The following is a 19,677-nucleotide window of genomic DNA, read 5'->3' as shown; positions in this document are numbered from 1 at the left end:
ATGCCATTTTCTTTCATGATAAATTCCAAATCTGGACTTCTCAATACAATAACCTGCATGAGGTAACTCAACAGCCCATTAGCCCTGACTATTACTGATTTGACTGATTTGACTGTTCTTATATTCTACCACTTTGTAGACAGATCTGTTAGGAATGATTTGCGGCTTTTTATTATTATTATTGTTTCCTTAAGCATTCAACTCCATGAGCAGGAATTGGTTATAACATAGATTGCATTGCATAAAGGTCCTTATGTGCCTTTAGATCAGGAATTCTAACCTGGGGATCACAGGTTGGTTTAGATTTATGCAAAATCTTTTCTATATGTGCATATTTCTGAGAACAGGGTCCAGTATTTTCAATAGATTCACAAAGGCATCATATGTGACCTAACAGCAGTTATCTCGTCACCACTGCTCCAGGAAAACTGAAAACTGAGCATGCACACTCACCTTAAGACACCTTTGGAACAGGAAGTGTATAAGTAAATTAAACATTTGTTGGTGAAATCCTAGAAGTATTTGTAGTAAAAGGCGTTATGTATGTATGGATTGTCATTTATTTATTTACTAATTCATTTATTCAGCAAGTGTTTATTGAGTGCCTTCTATAGCCAGCTACTGGGTAAACAATTGAACAGCAGGCAATGAAAGAGCTCCACAATCTGAGAGATGAGTTAGCTAGTATCACAGAAGATAAAGTTGAAGATAAAGACTGTTCGATTCAGAAAGGTATCTTGGCTAATAGGATGGAAATTAAGGAGTGTAGAAAGAAAGCCATTGAAGAATCCAAATGGTGTGCTGAGGAGGACATTATTGTAGAGGAAATCATCTAATATGATGGATTCCTCCTTCTCTTAATAACTACTGTGTGCTGTTGGGAAACTGTTTCCTGAACTATTTGAATGATTTAGTGAAATCTGTGTGGGAAAATGGTGTATAATTTACTTATGGGAGAGATCTTTTTCATGGCATGCTTAATCTTTGTTGCTAAAATTAGTGGATTGTGTGAAACTTGCATTGTAGGGTTCATTAGTTGATTGAGTGGCAGTTACCATCTCTTTGAGTATACTATACTTCATCAGGGTGATGGCAAGACTGGTGCGCCAGCTCTGTATCATGTTAAACTATGAGTATAGTTCCTTCTAATAATATTGTTTAATAAGGGAAGTACCCTGGGAACCCACCTCTCTGTTCTCATTACCATTCTCACCTCATTTCTTCTATCCTTTTCTACATAGTCTGACAATCTTTCTCTAATGTGCCCTTAAATGGTTATAAAATTTAGGAAAGAAGCTCAAATGTACTTCACCAGAGAAAGATAGGAGAGAACTGATAAATATATACTTGTGTGTGACTCAAATTGAAGCAATTTTGGTTTCTACCTAAAGGGACATGAATGAGCCTTGGAAGTTATGAAGGAATTGTTAGGCCATAATTCTTGCCTTGGAGACTGGGTGTCTGCCAAGACTTTACTTTGAAATTTCTGTCTTCTGTTACTAATCTTGAGGCATCATAACATACAATTCTTTTGCCACTAGTCCAGTTTATTCTTTTATGATGAGGAAGAAGGCACTTTTAAATAACAATTATTTCCACTATAATTAAACAAATCTTCTTTTGTTTGCATTATATTTGTTACTATATTGTATACACATTCTGCTTGCTTAAACATGCCCCTCTGACTACTTCACAGGAACTTTCTTTAGAAGTTTTAAAGTCTTTGACTTCTTAAAGTATTAATGGGATTTGCCAAAGTTGTAGTATCCAAATGCTTGACTAGATATAGTAGCAGGACAACAAGCTTGTTCACACAGCTCCTCCAGCAAGCATTTTTCCCTTAGACAATCCTAAATTCATTTGAAGTGCCAAAGAATTAAAGGAAGACATTTTGGGGGCTTACTTCTGAATATAACAAGATCAGACATCTCGCAAAGTTTACCTGTAAGGTCCAGATATTAGAAAAGTATGCTGCCCTTTGGGAGAGCTTAGATTAGGAAGGATTAGGCTGTACCTGAATAGCTTTTGCATTTCAGTGTTGTAATACTGGTGCCTTACAGCTTATGCACTTACCTAGGTATGGAGTTTTATGCCCATATCTTCTTCAGTTATTGATACAAATTTTAAGCTAATAGATTTTTGTGATTATATTTAAGGGTAAAGGTTTGGAGCTGTTTTGTAGTTTTGGGAAATTGCTCTCTAAATGATTTTTTGAAAGCAAGGGGAAAAAAAATAAATAGCATAATAATTACAAAAATAATACATGTTCATGGTTCTTTTTGGTTTTTTAAGTAATTACAAATTTATAAGAAGTTACAAATACAGTTGAGAGAGGTCGTATGTATACTTCACCCAGCTTCCCCAATGGTAATTAATGTTTTGTATAGTTATCTGGAATGGGAAGTCAAGTGGGCCTTAGGAAGCATAGCTACAAACAAAGTTAGTAGAGGTGATGGAATTCTAGTTGAACTATTTCAAATCCTAAAAGATGATGCTATGAAAGTGCTGCACTCGATATGTCAGCAAATTTGGAAAACTCAGCAGTGGCCACAGTACTGGAAAGGTCAGTTTTCATTACAGTCCCAAAGAAGGGCAGTGCCAAAGAATGTTCAAACTATCGCACAATTGCACTCATCTCACACACTAGCAAAGTAATGCTCAAAATTCTCCAAGCCAGGCTTCAACAGTACATGAACTGTGAACTTAAGATATTCACGCTAGATTTTAAAAAGGCAGAAGAACCAGAGATCAAATTGCCAACATCCATTGGATCATCGAAAAAGCAAGAGAGTTCCAGAAAAACATCTACTTCTGCTTTATTGATTACACCAAAGCCTTTGACTGTGTAGATCATAACAAACTGTGGAAACATCTTAAAGAGATCGGAATACCAAACCACCTTACCTGCCTCCTGAGAAATTATGTATGCAGATCAAGAAGCAACAGTTAGAACCGGGCATGGAACAACAGACTGGTTCCAAATTGGGAAAGGAGTACATCAAGGCTATGTATTGTCACCCTGCTTATTTAACTTATGTGTAGAGTACATCATGCGAAATGCTGGGCTAGATCCAGATTGAAGCACAAGCTGGAATCAAGATTGCTGAGAGAAATATCAATAACCTCAGATATGCAGATGATACCACCCTTATGGCAGAAAGTGAAAGAGGAACTAAAGAGCCTCTTGATGAAAGAAAGAGGAGAGTGAAAAAGCTGGCTTAAAACTCAACATTCAAAAAACTAAGATCATGGCATCCAGTCCCATCACTTCATGGCAAATAGATGGGGAAACAATGGAAACAGTGACAGACTTTATTTTCTTGGGCTCCAAAATCACTGCAGATGGTGACTGCAGCCATGAAATTAAAAGACGCTTGCTCCTTGGAAGAAAAGCTATGACCAACTTAGACAGCATATTAAAAAAGCAGAGACATTACTTTGCCGACAAAGGTCCGTCTAGTCAAAGCTGTGGTTTTTTCAGTAGTCATGTATGGATATGAGAGTTGGACCATAAAGAAAGCTGAGCACCAAAGAATTGATGCTTTTGAACTGTGGTGTTGGAAAAGACTCTTGAGAGTCCCTTGGACTGTAAGGAGATCAAACCAGTCAATCCTAAAGGAAATCAGTCCTGAATATTCACTGGAAGGATGATGCTGAAGCTGAAACTCCAACACTTCGTCTACCTGATGCGAAGAACTGACTCATTGGAAAAGACCCTGATGCTGGGAAAAATTGAAGGCAGGAGGAGAAGGGGACAACAGAGGATGAGATGGTTGGATGGCATTACTGACTTGATGGACATGAGTTTGAGCAAGTTCCAGGAGTTGGTGATGAACAGGGAAGCCTTGTGTGCTGCAGTCCATGGGCTTGCAGAGTTGGACACGTCTGAGTGACTGAACTGAACTGATAGTTATTGACTGTTGTAAAAATCAGAAAATTAACATGACATGCTCCCTGTTTAAAACACAAAAAAATCAAACATGTAGAAATTTATAAAAAGAAGGGCCTTATTTTTTCCTCCTCTTCAGTCTCTCAGAATCATTGCTGTGTTTCCCTGTAGACCTTTTAAAATGCACATTTTAACACCCACACATGCGCCCACTTTGTGCACACACGTAGAATTCTTTTCTTTGGAGGGGAATGGATCATATGTGCTATAATTTGCATTTTTCATGCAATACTATGTTATTTCATATGGGTAAATATGAATCTGCTTTACTCTTTTTCATTTCTTGTTTGTGTAAGTGTGCATTTGGGCAAATATGGAATATTCCTTATCTGTAAGTATTATAGTATGATTAATTTTGATGTACATTTTCAGTGTGTTACTAAAGAAGTAAGACTTTGTCCCTGTGGACGGGGAATTATAAGCCAGTGCGTAACGTAAAGAGAGATAGTCCCAAATTTAAATTTTTAAATCATTGATGTTCTTGCAATTTTTTTCACTGACAGGAATAGGTTAAAATGTTTAGAATAGTCTGCCACCAATAAAAAACAGTGATATTCTGGCTCTTAGTAAATATTGTACATCCAGTAATATTAGATATAAAATCAATATTTGATGCTTTCCAAAAGGGAACTTTATCCTTCCTCTCAAAAGTAATTCACACTTTTGTCTAAATTCCAATTATTCATTTATAAGAAAAATTATTTTCTCTAATAATTTTTCTTTTATTAAACAGAAATGTTTCTCTTTTTAATTATTAATTTCTTTGAGTTGTGAGGATAATTTATGAGAAGTTTAAATATTTAAATGCTTTGTCAGAAAGAAAAATGTACTATTTGCTTCACATACTAATGAGTATATCCACTGTTAGAATCTTTTTGCAGCATAAAATTACCTAGGTTGCCCTTTATGTATTTGCTATATCTAATGTGAAATCTTACAGCAGTGTTCTGAGAAACCTTGCCAAGCATTTTTTATTGAAAGCAGATAGGTTTCAATAAAACCTACAAATATAAGGAAGTCTTGTATAAATTAAGCCATTCTAAATAAGTTATTTAAGCCCTTAATTTGTAAATTTAGGAAATTAGATTCTAATCCTACTTTATATAAATTTGAAGTAGGCAATCTCTCTGAAACCCAGTTTCTTCTTTTATAAAGTATAGAAAAGTCTCCACTTCACTGGAATAAAATGGTCAAGTGAAAGTTATACACAGATAGGATGAATAGTCTGAAATAGAGATAAAAATGAACAGGTGACTAGTAAACTTTGTGTAAAGACTATCAGAATCTTCTAGGTAATCTATGTGTGAAGGAGTCTGAGAGTCAGGCTGTGTTTGTGCTAATCTTTTTTAGTGGCCTAATTAGACGCTTTTACGTGTGCGTAAATTTCTCTGCTTTTCTTTCATAGTTATGTTTTTCCAGAGAAAAAGCACAGTCCTTAAACTTTTGCTTCTCAAAGTGTTTTAGGAAATGTAATTTAGTTCAGTTCAACCAGCTTTTATAGAGTACCCTAAAAGAGAATTAGAGATATTATGCTGCCCTTGAAGGTCTCGTAATTTGGTTGGAAAGTGAGAACAGACATAACCCCCAGATATGTACAAATATGTACATATTCCAGACTTTAGGTAGTTCTCAGTTGCCTGTAGAGCCATCCTTCCTCAAATTTAGTTGGCTTAGGGAACTCAACACTACTAACATGAAGCTAGCACTTGGAAGGAATGCATTCCACTCATATATTTATAAAACCATATATTAAATAAATTTAGGTTAGTGTCTTTTAAGTCAGTAGTGACTTAAGAGCCAAATGTATAATACAGTCATGATGAAAATTTTTGCTACTATATATGGAAAGGATGTGATTTGCTAAAGGGATTAATTGATTTGAGAATTAATCATTATAGCATTTTTGCCTGAACTTCCTTCTTAGGTATACATTACAATGCTTAGTTCTTAATGTTAAGTGATAGTTTAGTCCCTAAAGTGTTTTACAATGTATAGTTCTTTTTCTTCTCTCTTCTGTTTTCTTAAATGTCAGATCATCTTCCAATTACCTTCAGTCTGTGAGTCAGTGATTTTCATGGTCATGAAATCCTAAGATTTGAGAATTAAGAGATTTCAGAAAGTCTAACCAAACCTCCTAGAAGTTCTCTCCTTAACCAGGGCCCTTGCTGCTCTTCAGAGTCCGGAGACATCCACATTCAGAGGTCTCTCTGCCCTTTGAAAACCTCATGGCAGCCTTCACTGTTTCTTCCTGAGTCTTGGTCATTATCATTTCTGGCACTTCCCAGGCATGCATCTCTCTTTCTAGAAGATTAAATATTTGATTGCTCAATAAAGTTAAGTACTTTCTCGATACTCTTTCTGCTTTCTTTATCCACTTCTTCCCACCTCCCAACCTATTTCCTATCTCATTCCCTGTTGTTTTGTTTACTCTATACCTTCTCGCTTCTTCTAGCCCTTTCTTTATACCTTCATTCCAATGTAAACAGCCCTACAGCTTTTATTCTGGGGTAGAATGTTTTCTCTGCTACCTAATTATGGAATTCTAAGGGGAATGCTAACCCTGTAGTAGTTCACTAGGGGTAGCCACGTATTCTTCCGCAAGCTGCACAGTGGAAAGAGAAATTGAAATTCTCCTAGGTCCTCTTTTCTATTTATAGATTCATTGTTCTTCCACTGTTGAGTGAAAGCTCCAGCCTCTTATACCCCCTTCATTCCTCACCATCACTGTCCATCTCTCCCTGTTGCTTTTGCAGTCACAGTTTATCTGTATTTGCACTCATCTTCCTTTCCTTCCTTTAGAATCAGATGATAGGTAGCCGTTTTATTCAAGACTCTCTTGTCTTTCTTTTTTATGGGACTTTGTTTCATTACTCCTGTACCTTTCCTCTGCTTTATCCTTTTCCGAACTAGACTTCTCTGGTGGGTCACATGGTGAAGTGTCTGCATACAATGTGGGAGACCTGGGTTTAGTCCCTGGGTTAGGAAGATCTCCTGGAGAAGGAAATGGCAACCCACTCCAATATTCTTGCCTTAGCATACAAACATGTTCAGATCTTTCCTATCTGAGAGGAGGAAAGAAAGAAAATCTTGTTTGGCTTCCCCAGGGGCATGCAGGATCTCCCCTGACTAGGGATCTAACCTATGCCCCCTGCTTTGGGAGCATGGAGTCATAACCACTGGACTGCCAGGGAAATCTGACAGTATCTTCTCTAGTCTCATTCTGGCTGTTTCTGATCCCTTTTTTCTCTCCTTTGCAGATTCCTTAAGAGAATGAGTTAGAAGGATTTATATCCTTATTTCCTCATTTCTCATTGATTCTTCAATTCTACCTGCTTTGCTACACTGCTAACTAAAACAATATTCACCAGGGAAGGCCAGTGGACATTTTTAGCCCTTATCTTACTGATTCTTCCTATTGCATTTGATAATGTTGATCATATCCTCTCAGATTTTCTCTTCTTCAAAGACTATACTCTCTTAACATTGTTTTTCTGTCTCTTTTGTGACTTTCTTTTCAACTACTCCCTGATTGTTGGTGTCTCTGAGGTTTTGTTCTTAGGACACTTCCCAGTATATACTTTACCTGGGTGAACTCATCCATTCTCATCTTATCTCTGACAGAAATGCTATATCCAGTTGCTTGGTAGACATTTCCACTGAGATGTGTGTCTTACATCTTGTGTGGCTAAAGCTCTCAAGACATCATCTTCCCTCATTCTGGATCAGATCTTCTTTCCATTTTCTCTATTTTGATTGATGGCACCACTCTGCTATATCCCACACCTAGTCATTCATCATGCCCTGGGGATTTTTCCTCCTAAATATTTCTCAAACCCATCCTCTTCTTTCCATCCTAACTACCTGCCTACTACCTGTTCATCATCTTCTCTCCGTCCCATGGGTAAAATCAATGGCTACCCAAAGTTCCTAAACAAGACATGCATGTCTGTTTATGTCCTAGCCCTTGTCCCCTTCTCCAGTCTCTTGTGCTACCTACTTCCTTACTTGTATTTCAGTTTAGCAACACTATAAAGTGCATTATATTCCCCATAAGCAAAACTATTTCTTATCTTTGTACCTTTTTTCATGCTGTCCCTTCTATTTGGAAAAACCACCACTCTTCCTTTGATTAACTCCTTTATTAAACCCAGTTTGGGTACCATCTAAGATACTTTCTTGGGTTTGCATCTCACTCTCCTAAGCAAGAGAAGGCTGTAATAATAATAACCTACACATAACTCTATCAGTGTAATTCACATATTCATAATTATGTTTGTATTATCTCTTCCATTACACTTAGGAACTCCTTGAATCCAAACACTGGGTCATCATCTTTTAATTGCTAGTGTCAAATAGAGTACATGTCCTGTATAAACACAGTCCCTTCATTTTATGAAAGAGGAAGTTGAGATCCAGAGTTTATTACTACCTTAAATGATTAATTCAAAATGAAAGCTGATTGAAAAAAAACTTAATTGGAAGAGAATTTATTTTTTTTGGAAGAGAATTTAATAAGGTATAGATAAAAATACTCTGTTGGTATCAAAAGAAAAAGCATGAAAAAAATTTTTTTTTTGATTATGCTGTGAGACGTGGGGGATTTTAGTTTCCCAACTCGGGATTGAATTCCCACACCCCTTACAGTGGAAGCTCAGCGTCTTAACCACTGGATTGCCAGGGAAATCCCAAAACAGCACTTCCTTTTTTTTAAACAGCACTTCTTATCCAAGTGAAATATGATCAAATAAACCAAGTCATATCCATAGAGTATTGATTATGTGAGACATTGGAGGAGCTTGAATTTTCCAACCCAAATGGTACCTGATTTCTAACATCCTACAGCACTAAAACCTAATGTCAGATATTTTTAAATTATTGTGGGCGGGGGGGGGGGGGGAGGGGGGGGGCGGAAATGCCGATTCTTTTAAATTGTAGTATTTGTTGAATCATTCTTTATAATCATTAACTATTCTCTTAATTAATCCAGCTCTGCTTAAGAATTAAATTCCTTTTTAAAAAGAATACTAACTTATTTTCAACTTCTCTGTAAATACTTAAGAATGCTTCCAATTTTCTTACCTGTTTTTTAACCCTCTTTCCCCTTCTTTGTCTTCCTAATTATCAGCAAACTTTTACCTCCTCAGCTATGTTAAGGGCACTGGGCCAGGCGCCAGTTTTATGTATTACAAAGAAGAGATGCTGTGGCTTGAATTTTTTCCAATGGCCTAGTGTAAAGATGTTTATGCAGAGTGTCAATGGAAACACAATTATCTTAACAGGATGACACAGCCTATTTTGCTTAGAAATGTCCTAATTTCCTGTTTAGGTTATCCAGAGGTCAGGTAGGGATTTCTTTTTGCACTTCCATAGTGCAGATTCACATCCTGCAAGCCTTGTAGGACTTAGATCACAAGCCCTTTAATTCCACTGGCTGCATTTATCTCCCCAAGAAAGTAAGTCCTTCCCCTGTTGTTTTTATTTAGTGTCTCCTTTTGTATTTTACTGCTAAAACCTGTAGTGAAAGTGATGCCAGTAGCTATTTACCAATAGCTGCTTATTAACTAAGGGGCATCTTAAAGTTTGCATTGTTGCCCCTTTGAAGTTCACATCACAGTGCTGTTACTGTTACCCTGTCCAGAGAGTTACCAGTTACCTACAGAGTTACCAGAGATCTGTAACTAACTAAGCACTCAGGCATCACCAGTCCCAAAGTAAACTATGGAACCTTCTACGTACCTAATACCTTCATGAATTAGCTTCTACCTAATACCTTCATGAATTAGCTTCTGCATATAGTTTCATAACTGCCCCTTGCCTTTTTCATATTTAGTTATGCCTTGGGGCAATGGAAAAAACAAATTTATCTGTGAAAACAGGCTAAGCAGCAAGTGTTCTGACGCATTTATTGAGCAAATTATTATACCTGACAAAAGGTAATTACATACAGTTAGGTCTGGATAATTGTTTAGTCCCCAAGTCATCTCCCACTCTTTGCAACCCCATGGACTGCAGCATGCCAAGCTTCCCTGTCCTTCACCATCTCCCAGAGTTTACTCAAACTCATGTCCATTGAGTCAGTGATACATCTCATCCTTTGTCACCCCTTTCTCCTGCCCTCAATCTTTTCCAGCATCAGGGTCTTTTCCAGTGAGTCGGCTCTTTGCATCAGGTAGCCAAAGTATTGGAGCTTCAGCTTCAGCATCAGTTCTTCCAGTGAATATTCAGGGTTGATTTCCTTTAGGATTGACTGGTTTGATCTCCTTGCTGTCCAAGGGACCCTCAAGAGTCTTCAGCACCACAGTTCGAAAGCATCAATTCTTTGGTACTCAGCCTTCTTTATGGTCCAACTCTCACATCTGTACAAATCGAACCTGGGTCTCCTACATTGCAGGCAGCTTTTTTTTTTTTTTTTTAACTGTCTGAGCCTTCTGGGAAGCCCCTGGATAATTAGAGGTTAATAAATTATTTAACATAAGTAAGTTCCTTTTAGATTTATACAAACAAAAAATACATATATTTTTAAGTTGAGTAAAAATTACAAAATCTATTATAAGATTTGAAAGAAAAAAATGAATGAGGATTCAGGCTCCATTAAATATTTCATACAAATATTCACAAAGATATTATAGTATTCTTTGTCTTTAATATAGACCACAAAGGTCCTTATTTTCCTTATTTCCTTCATGCTAAGTACAGTAAACTAGCTAACTCTGTATTCATTGGGAATCTAAGGCAAATTGGCAAAGATTTGTATTTATTAATATATTCTGGGACATAAAACAGAGACCTGTATCTCTAGAAAGCTGAACAAATGAGACATGCATCTGAAATTCACTTCCCCACTTCACCAAACATTTCTTGCAAGGACTAGAACTGGGGTATTTGCTTTGTCAGTGCCTGCTAAGTTATTACCATAGAAACTCTCCCCCTTTTCCTCCTGAGGCAGTTAGGATATAATAATGGTCATGTTGTGTTTCATTTGTCTCAAGTGGCCTGAGTTCCATTTCAAAGAACAGAATGATAATATGTACTGGGGCCTGAAGCATTTAGTTTTAATTTTAGTTTAACTTTGTTTTTTCAAAAGCCGAAAGTCAGTGTTTATAACTAGTGACAAATTATAAATAATATATATTATTTGACTTGCTAAAATTTTATAGTAAAACATACGTCACTAATTACATTTAAGACTAAATTAACCCAGCTATTAGTGTCTCCAAGTTTTCATTTGCATTTTTTTAGAACACAACCATGAGGAGGAGAGGAGAGGAGTAGCCACTTAGACTCTTATAAATTTTAAAAATGGTTACCCTCTCCCTTTTGTTCTTCTTAATAAGTGTACTCTACAGGAGTACTTAAAGAAATCCCAGCCCAGTCTAGCTTCTCTCATTTGAGCAACTACTATATCCTGGAGTAAAGACACATTGGCATACAATTCTTGTTCATTGGCTGATCCATATTGTTTTCCTTTGTTGTTTGAGTTCTTCCAAAGTTAGTTCATATTAGCAGATCTTATTTCTTCAGAGTTGCAATGACACAAAATGACTCGTGATAGAGAACTAAAAGTTTAGTGAACACCTCACATCATGAGTTTCAAGGTTTGATTTCTTTAGTATTGGAAGACTGAGCTTCATCGGTAAAGTCATTACATAACTCCCTGTTATATAAGTGTGGCAGATGATGTAGTGAATCCGGATAGAAAATTAAAGGTATGACTGAGGAATGTTTATTTAGCATGTTTGATTGTGGCAACACTGATTACAAAAGGTAAATCTCAGGAACAGAAATTTGGTTATGAAATATTTTACTATATTCTATAGCACAGATTAAATCAAAGAGACTAAGTGTCTGGCTTTCAGAATAATATAAGGCATTACTAAAAATTCAGAGTTGTCTTGATTGTAAATAGTAAAGTAAATGATAACATAGCTATCTTATTAGTATATGTGATGTGGGCTCTGCATAGACATAAACTCTGCGTGAAAAGGTAACATTTGCTTAGTTCCTGCTATATACCAGGTACTGGGCCAAATGTGAAGGTACAGATGTTAAGCAAAACAAGTCAAACAAGTCACCAGCTTTGAGGCACTTACAAAGTACATTAATAGGAAGAAGAAAAGGCTTCACTACTGGTGTATAAGAAAAAGTCAGGCTGAGTTAGCCATGCATCATCCAGACTACAGAAGGAATTACTGATATTTGATTCTTTAGTTTAGTAGACAGACATAGTAACTATGATACCAATATAGTGTGAAAAACAGTGTGAAAGAGATTTTGTGAAGGGGGATGTGAGGACACACGAAAGAGAACAGCTAACCTATGGTGGTCTGGGAAGGCTTCCTGAGAAAAGTGAATCCAGACTTAAATTGTATGGAATAAGTGAGAGTTCCTGGGTGAAGAAGGAGGAGAAAGCGACTCACAGAAGAAAATGACAATTTCATGGGGGATCATCATGGTTTTTAAGAGAACTCTGAGTAGTTCCTTGTTTAGGAGCTCAAATTCCAAGGCAGGAGAGGAAGCCAGAAGATCGCTTTGCATGTCATGCTAAGGAACTGGAACTTTATCTTGTAGGAGCCAGGAAGTCATTGAAAGTTTTAGGCAAGTGAATGATATGATCAGGTATGTATTTTAGCTTCTTCTCTCTGGCAGCAGTGTGGAGGTTGATGGATCCTGGGGAGGAGGCAGAGGGAATAGGCAAGACCAAAGGCCCTAGGGGACAGAATCTGATATCTAAATCTAGGACAGTAGTAACAGCAGTGGTGGAAAGTAGGTAACAAGTGAATTCAAGAAATATCTAGGAAAAAAAATATTTAGGACATTAAGTTGATATAATTTGGGAATAAATAAGGTGCAGGAGTTGTGAGAGAGAAGATTCAAAGCAGAGTGAATCCAGGTTTCTGGTTTGGGTAATTAGGTAAGTGCTAGTACTCTGTGTGACTCACCTCACAACACGAGGCAACTGAACAAGGTACAAGAAAAACAGGCCACATATATATGTGAAGGTAGCATACAAGCCAAAATCACACTCAACCACTTAAGCAAAATATCTGAAATGTTCTTTTCTATTTGGCTAGTTACTGGGTTTTTTGTATTTTAGAAGTAGAAGACAAAAAAGTTATTTGGGGGGAGGGGGCTGTGCCTCATGTCATGCAAGATCTTAGTTCTCCAACCAGGGATAGAACTCATGCCCCCCCCGAAGTGGAAGCACAAAGTCTTAACTACTGAACTGCCAGGAAAGTCCCCCCAAATTCTTCATAATAATTTACTAATATCTGTCTGGATTCATAAAGAACTTTTTAGGAAACTTCAGCTAAATATCTTTTGTTATATGAGTTTAAATATATAATATAAATATTCTAAACCCCAATTGCCAAGAGAATTATTTAAAACTCAACTATATAAGGTGCTAATATTCTTACATTACCAAATGGAAAGTCAAAAGATCCTCTTAAAAGTTTCTGCAACCAATGCTACTCCCAGATATATACCCAAGAGTAAAATTCATGTCCACCCAAAAACATGTTCATAGCAGTATTATTCATAATAGCCCCTGGATGGGAATAACCCAAATGTTCAGTAACTGATAAGTAGATAAACAAATGTGGTATATTCATATAACAGAATGTTATTTGGCAGTAAAGAGGAATGAATTACTGATACCTGCTACAACATGAATAAACCTTAAAAATATTATGTTAAGTAAAAGAAACTGGACACACAAAAAACACATGTTGTGTGACTGCACTTTGGAGACTGACTGCTAATGAGTATGGGGTGATAAAAATGTTCTCAAATTTATTGAGATGGTTGGAGAATTCCCTGAATGTACTCAAGACCACTGATTTGTATACTTTAAATGGATAAACTGGACTATATATGAAATACATCTCAAAACTGTTAAAAAAAAATTCTAAGGTGATATAAGAAGAAACAGGAGTCTAATTATATTAAAATTATAAAAGCAAAAATAGAGAAAAATTGTTATGACTATCAAAAATAGGAAGGTAGTATAAATAAGATAAATCTTTATATATGCTAACTGTATGATGATAAATAAAAACAAGAAAAATAAGTATATTTAGAAATATTGAGGTAATCACCAATATTAAAACAGGAGTTAACTTGACTGCATTTGAGAATGGAAAGTGTAGGATAGTGGACTGTTGGTTTTATGATCTGCCCCATTTGATTATTAACCATGTATTACTTATAAAATTAATAAAGAAAGAAACCACATAAAATCAAACATATATATGTATCTTCATGGTCTTTTAGCCATGGTAGTGACCAAGAAATTCAAGAAAAAGTAAATACAGATGTGTATAAATCTAATGATGTAAATTTCTTTTGCCTCTTTTTTCCTCAAATTCCAAACCAACCTAGTAGTTATCTAGGACTACTACTTGGCTTATCATCAGAAATACTTTAGGAGCATTCTGCTTCTGCTGTGTGCAGTTCACTGGAGTTAAGTGACTTGAAGAGAAGAATGCCTTTAAGCCACAATGTGCTCAGACCTTGCTCCTGATCCTCACATAGTTAGGAGTGGAAAGGCTGTCTGCGAGTGGGTTTGGCAGATGGACTATTTGAAGAGGGCAGACGTGGGTTAGGGGTCAGGTGTATCAGAGAGTCAAAAGGCAGCACGAGAGCAGTGAACACCTAGAGGCAAAAAATGAAGTGGATAGAAGCTCAACACTGCTTCTTTAGTTTTTGCCCAAGCCCCCTCTATCTGCTACTGAAAATTCTTTTCTGTGCGGCATGTGGAATTTTCCAAATGTGTTTTCAGATAGTTGGAAAGGGGTAAAAGCCAAGTGCTTTAAAAAGCATATGGAGCTCATCATTTGATTTCAACATCTATTTAGAAAAAGTACTTGTATTCCGCCCCCCCTCCCCATTGTGGTCAATTTAATAAGCCCCATTTTTTTTGAATCCCCCAGTGCCTAATTGCTCATATTTCTTCCTTAAAGCTACGTTCTGGTTTAGGATTTTTGTTGTCGTTTAAGTCTCTGAAGCACTCTAGGAGCCCTTGCTTTGGCTTTGTTTTTTGGAAGCAAAGGAAAAATGATCTCCTGGTTTACTTTTGGAATCTGCAAAGCAACTTTGAGGTCCCAGGTGGGTTTAGTGTTTGGAAAGGGGAATTTGGGGGACTAAGGTTGACCCTGAGCCCCCAGATCACTGTTCACATTTACAAAAGCAGACCTGGTATCCCCAGTTGCTTTTCTCTTGAGGTTGGCTTAACTTTATTTATCTTCTGCCTTGGGTCACTGCCCCTGAGGTGCTTCAAAAGCAAAACCCGAAGACCCAAAACAAAGAAAGCTAAACCAGATTCAAGGGAAAATGACCTAGCACTCTGGGTTCACTTTTACAAAGGCAAAAAGAGTTCCATAGAATGGTTTTAAGTCGGGCTAGATTCATTGTGTCGTTTGCACAAAGTGATCTCAACAGGTCTGAGACCCCAAGTTTCTTGGGTGTAGATTTGGAGTGCAATTTAGGATGGGAAACGTCAGCAGGCTAAATGCTTTGACACAGACTAACTCTTCAGTGATTCTAAAGTGATTCTCAACTATATTGAGCATATAAATAGACCACCCATGTAACCATTTCTTTTCTTAAGCCGAATCTTTTTGTTTGCTGGACATACTGTAGGAATCACTGAGGAAGTGAAACGTACAACTCACTTTAAAAAGTTGGCATAAATCCACCTTATATTATCAGATTAGTTATGAAGGGCATTTTTGAATCCTTGGTAAAAAAAAAAGTTAGGTTACTAATTTTAGGTAATCTTATAAATCATGATGAAATAGAACTGAGGCATGTTATTTTGCTATTCATTTTTGTATGATCCATACTTTGCTTACTTCCCCAAAGGATTTAAGATGGAATTACTTTACTTGACTATTGGAACAAACCCATTTTTAGAACCTAATACCAATTTTTGTTATAATATACCTGACTTTATCCTTTAATAAGTAATTGTAAAACTGCTTGTGGATAATCTAGGGGAGATTTTTGTTTTTGTTCATGTTTGATCTACATCTCTGAATTTCAGTTATATATGTTAACTAATAAATTCACCTGTTGAGACCATGTCTCACAGTTTATTTACAAGACTGAGGGAGATTTTTTGTGATTAATAACAAATGTATTATTTGTGTACTGCCATCTGAAGGAAGCAAAACTTGAAACAGAGAAGTGAAGTTTTCCATAAGGACAGAATACATCCTGTGAAACCACAATGAATGTGAGAGGCATTCCCAAGGCAGTGACTGTGTGGAGTGAAGAAGTCGATGGCACCACTCCAGTTTCCTCATCCCTTCCTGTCACACTGTGGCTCCAGAGCAGTCATGTTTTTAAACCATCCCAGAAACCTGGCCTCCTGCTTCTTGGTCAAAAGAGGCACAGGTAGCAGCTTGTAGAAATGGACTCAGTCCATGAACCTGGCCCGGCATAATGTTAGGTAGGACCCAAGAATAATGCCCTAGTTTTGTGTTACATCTTTCATCTCAAAAGAACTGTATTTTAAAAAGTGAAAAAGGACCTTATAATTGTTATGGATATAGTCCATTTCTATAGTCCGTTCAGAAAAAGCAGTGCTTTTTTCTAAAGTTAATTTACCTTAACAGTAGACCCAATGCCTTCTAATGAGGAAATCTATCCTCTATACCAAGCCCGATGTCAATAGCCGACTCACTGGAAAAGACCCTGATGCTGGCAAAGATTGAAGGCAGGAGAAGGGATGACAGAGGATGAGATGGTTGGATGGCATCACCAACTCAATGGACTTGAGTTTGAGCAAGTTCTGGGAGATGGTGGACAGGGAAACCTGCTTACTTGCAGTCCATGGGGTCGCAGAGTCAAACACAACTTAGTGACTGAACAACAACAGATGGACAGTTAGGTTAAATTTTGTGCTTCCTGTAATTTCTAAAGAAATTTCTAGCTATGACTTTGCAAATGAGTATCCGACCTTGTGAGAAAAGAGCATAGTATTTCTTTATCTAGGAAAGTCTATTTTTTGCTGTAAAAGAACCACTTCTGTACTCACAGTTGGAGTTGGTGTAGGTTTTATATTCATTAAATGGGCTCCTCCTTTCTCACCTGGGGGTAGATCAACCCTTATTTTAAACCCTTTTCCTCTTCCAAATCCCAAAGGTCATGTTGCTGTTGCCTTTCGAAAAGAAAGGGAATTTGCAGCCAGTACATTAAGTGGTTACTTTCTGCTGACTGTGCGCATGCCCACACACACTTGAGCAAACACAAATGCATACCTGAAAGAGGACTCCTTCAAAATGAGGCTTTTAACAACTGTGTGAGGGGAATTCATTATTGGAATTTATTGGGGGGAAAAAAAGTATGTATGTAAACCTTATGAAAATAAAGACAATCACATTACCCATAATCCCACCATACAAATTACAGCTATTCTTAACATTTTCTCAAATTTTATTCCAGTCTCTTTTGATGGGTTTTTATGTGATTTTATTAGTAGTGTTTATCATAAGCTTCTTCCCAAGTTATTTAAAATTCTGTGTAAGCATTGATTTGAATAACCTCCCTATACATAGATAGATATCTCACAATTTCACCCTTCTGTTAACATTTGAGATTTAACGTGTTTTTAGTGTTTTTTTTCTTCTTTAATTTTTGATAACACAAATAACATTTTTGAGATTAACATATTTGTTAATAAAATTTTATCTACCTTTATTATTGTTCACTGAAGTTAGATTCCTAGAAGTAGGATTAAGAATCAAAGGGAATGGCCATTTTTTCTAAGGTTCTTAAATACATAATGCAAATTCACATTCTTCAGAAGTTATATTAATTTATATTTTCATTGCAGAGTGTAGAAAGTAACTTTTCCTCCTTGTGAAAGAAGGGGAAACTGTTGCTTTAGCAAGAGTAAAGAATTACACAGAACTTGGAGTACTTCCCTTTTCTTTTTCAGTGTATTCTTTTAACATTGTCTCTGTGCAGTTTCTGTACCAGTGACTTAACTTTTGGTATGGCCTAGAATGTTGTCTGAAAGAAAAAATAGCGTGGCTTTTAATATTAGTAGCAAACATTTTCATTATAGAATTTTCTTCTTTGTACAAGAAAGTCTCTAATTAGTGGAGTGGGGAAGAGTCAAACAGATCCATTGTCTTCCTAAGGAAGAGCTAGTTTCTTGTAACTTTTCTCTAGTTTTTAACCACCCCAGAAGTTTTATGTCTCTCAGAGTCAGTGGATTTGCTCACTTGTTCCAAGAGTAAATAAAAATACTTCATTTGAAAGCAAAACCAATACACCCCTTACTTGTAAAGTGGGCTAAAACAAAAAGAAAAAATAATATAAAAACTGAAGGAAGGTAGTAAGTAAAGCATTTAGCTTTCTGAAACAGTTCAGATGGGGATAGGAAGTTGGTCTTAAACGGCTTAAAGGGGATTAGGGTTTTAAAGTTGGATAAGGAGTTTGGTGCTTTGGTTTATGCATGGCATTGCTTTTAAAAGATTACTTCTATATTTGACAACAATTCTAACTGGAGATTATAAAGCAAATAGTCAATTTTAAAACACTATGGAAAACAAGAGGGTTTCCTTTTTGTTGTTGTTTGTTTATACAAAATGATTGCCTAGAGTTAACAAGCTGAGTCCTGAAGGCCTCATTTCATAACACTACTGAGGATCTATCACCAGGGAGAATCCAGCAGAGGTTGTTTAATGCACTTCATTGAGATTATCTGAGCTTTTAGGTTTAAATTACTTTGGGAAAGTCTAGGTGTAAACGACTTCTTTGAAAGATAAACATACTTAACCTCTTAAAAAAAAAAAAGGTTCAATTTAAATTCTTTAAAATTTTTCAGTTAGCAGCAACCTTTACTAGTTAAATCTGAGTATGAACCAAATAATGTGTAAAGATTAAATCTCTATACATCAGAACAAGTGTTAATGTAATTATATAATAGTGTTTTCATTATTTTACAATTATTTGAAAATGCAATGAAGTACTTTATTAGAAAGGCAAGCCCTGACAATTTTAGTTATTTCAAAAGCAAAAAGATACCATATACTACGTTGGTTCTAAAGTGTAGTTAATGAAGTTTTAAAAATAGGTTGGTTATTCTCTTCCATCTGAGAAACAGGTTATAGTCAAATGGATCAAGAGTAGCATATACTTTATGTATTGTCCGTGGATAAATAGTCAAAAATTGCTTTGACGTTTTCCCCATCTTCCTCAGCTCCTCGACCTGTTTATGGTTTGGGATTGGTCTACTTACCTAGCTGATTATGGTCAGCCAGCGTCTAAGTACCTTCGGGTGAATCCAAACACAGCCCTTACTCTTTTGGAGAAGTGAGTATATTCTGAAAGCTTCGCATATCATTTTAGCAGCTTGTAATTCAGTGATAATTGAAGAACTGGAAATTTTTAATCAAAAGAGAAATGTCTACATGGAGCTTAAAATTTCAGTTCATTTTAATGATTAAAATATAAGCCACCTTCTTTCTTGCCTTCAGTGTCAGTATAGTTTTTTATGAGATTTCTGTTTGTGTTGATATGAACTAAACGTTTTTCCTATTGTGTCCTCAATATCTGACTTAATTAGCTTTAGAAATATGTTTACTGGAGATAAGTGAGATTGGAACTTAAAATATATATATATACTGTAATACAGGAAAGAAGGTATTTCCTAAAACGTAGATTGGGACTGGAATCAGTTTGCCATCAGTGCTATCTAAAGCCTACCATGATGGGCT

At 36.3% G+C, this 19,677-nt stretch overlaps 1 protein-coding gene across 7 annotated transcripts in view; it reads left to right on the top strand.

Annotated features, from left to right (window-relative positions):
- Positions 1-19,677, top strand: part of EXOC6 (exocyst complex component 6) — a 199,519-nt gene that overhangs the window by 177,895 nt on the left and 1,947 nt on the right. For all 7 annotated transcript variants that reach the window (XR_011486471.1, XM_070464108.1, XM_070464110.1 and 4 more), the window contains one exon: positions 19,161-19,273. Coding sequence is in view for 6 of the 7 variants with exons in the window: in XM_070464108.1 (XP_070320209.1) it covers positions 19,161-19,273 (113 nt within the window). In the remaining variant the exon portion in view is untranslated. The remainder of the gene's footprint in view (positions 1-19,160; positions 19,274-19,677) is intronic.

Source organism: Odocoileus virginianus, unplaced genomic scaffold (genome assembly GCF_023699985.2).
Source record: "Odocoileus virginianus isolate 20LAN1187 ecotype Illinois unplaced genomic scaffold, Ovbor_1.2 Unplaced_Contig_15, whole genome shotgun sequence".
NCBI lineage: Eukaryota > Metazoa > Chordata > Mammalia > Artiodactyla > Cervidae > Odocoileus > Odocoileus virginianus.
Note: the sequence above shows the minus strand (reverse complement) of the source record. Positions and strands in the feature narration are given on the sequence as shown.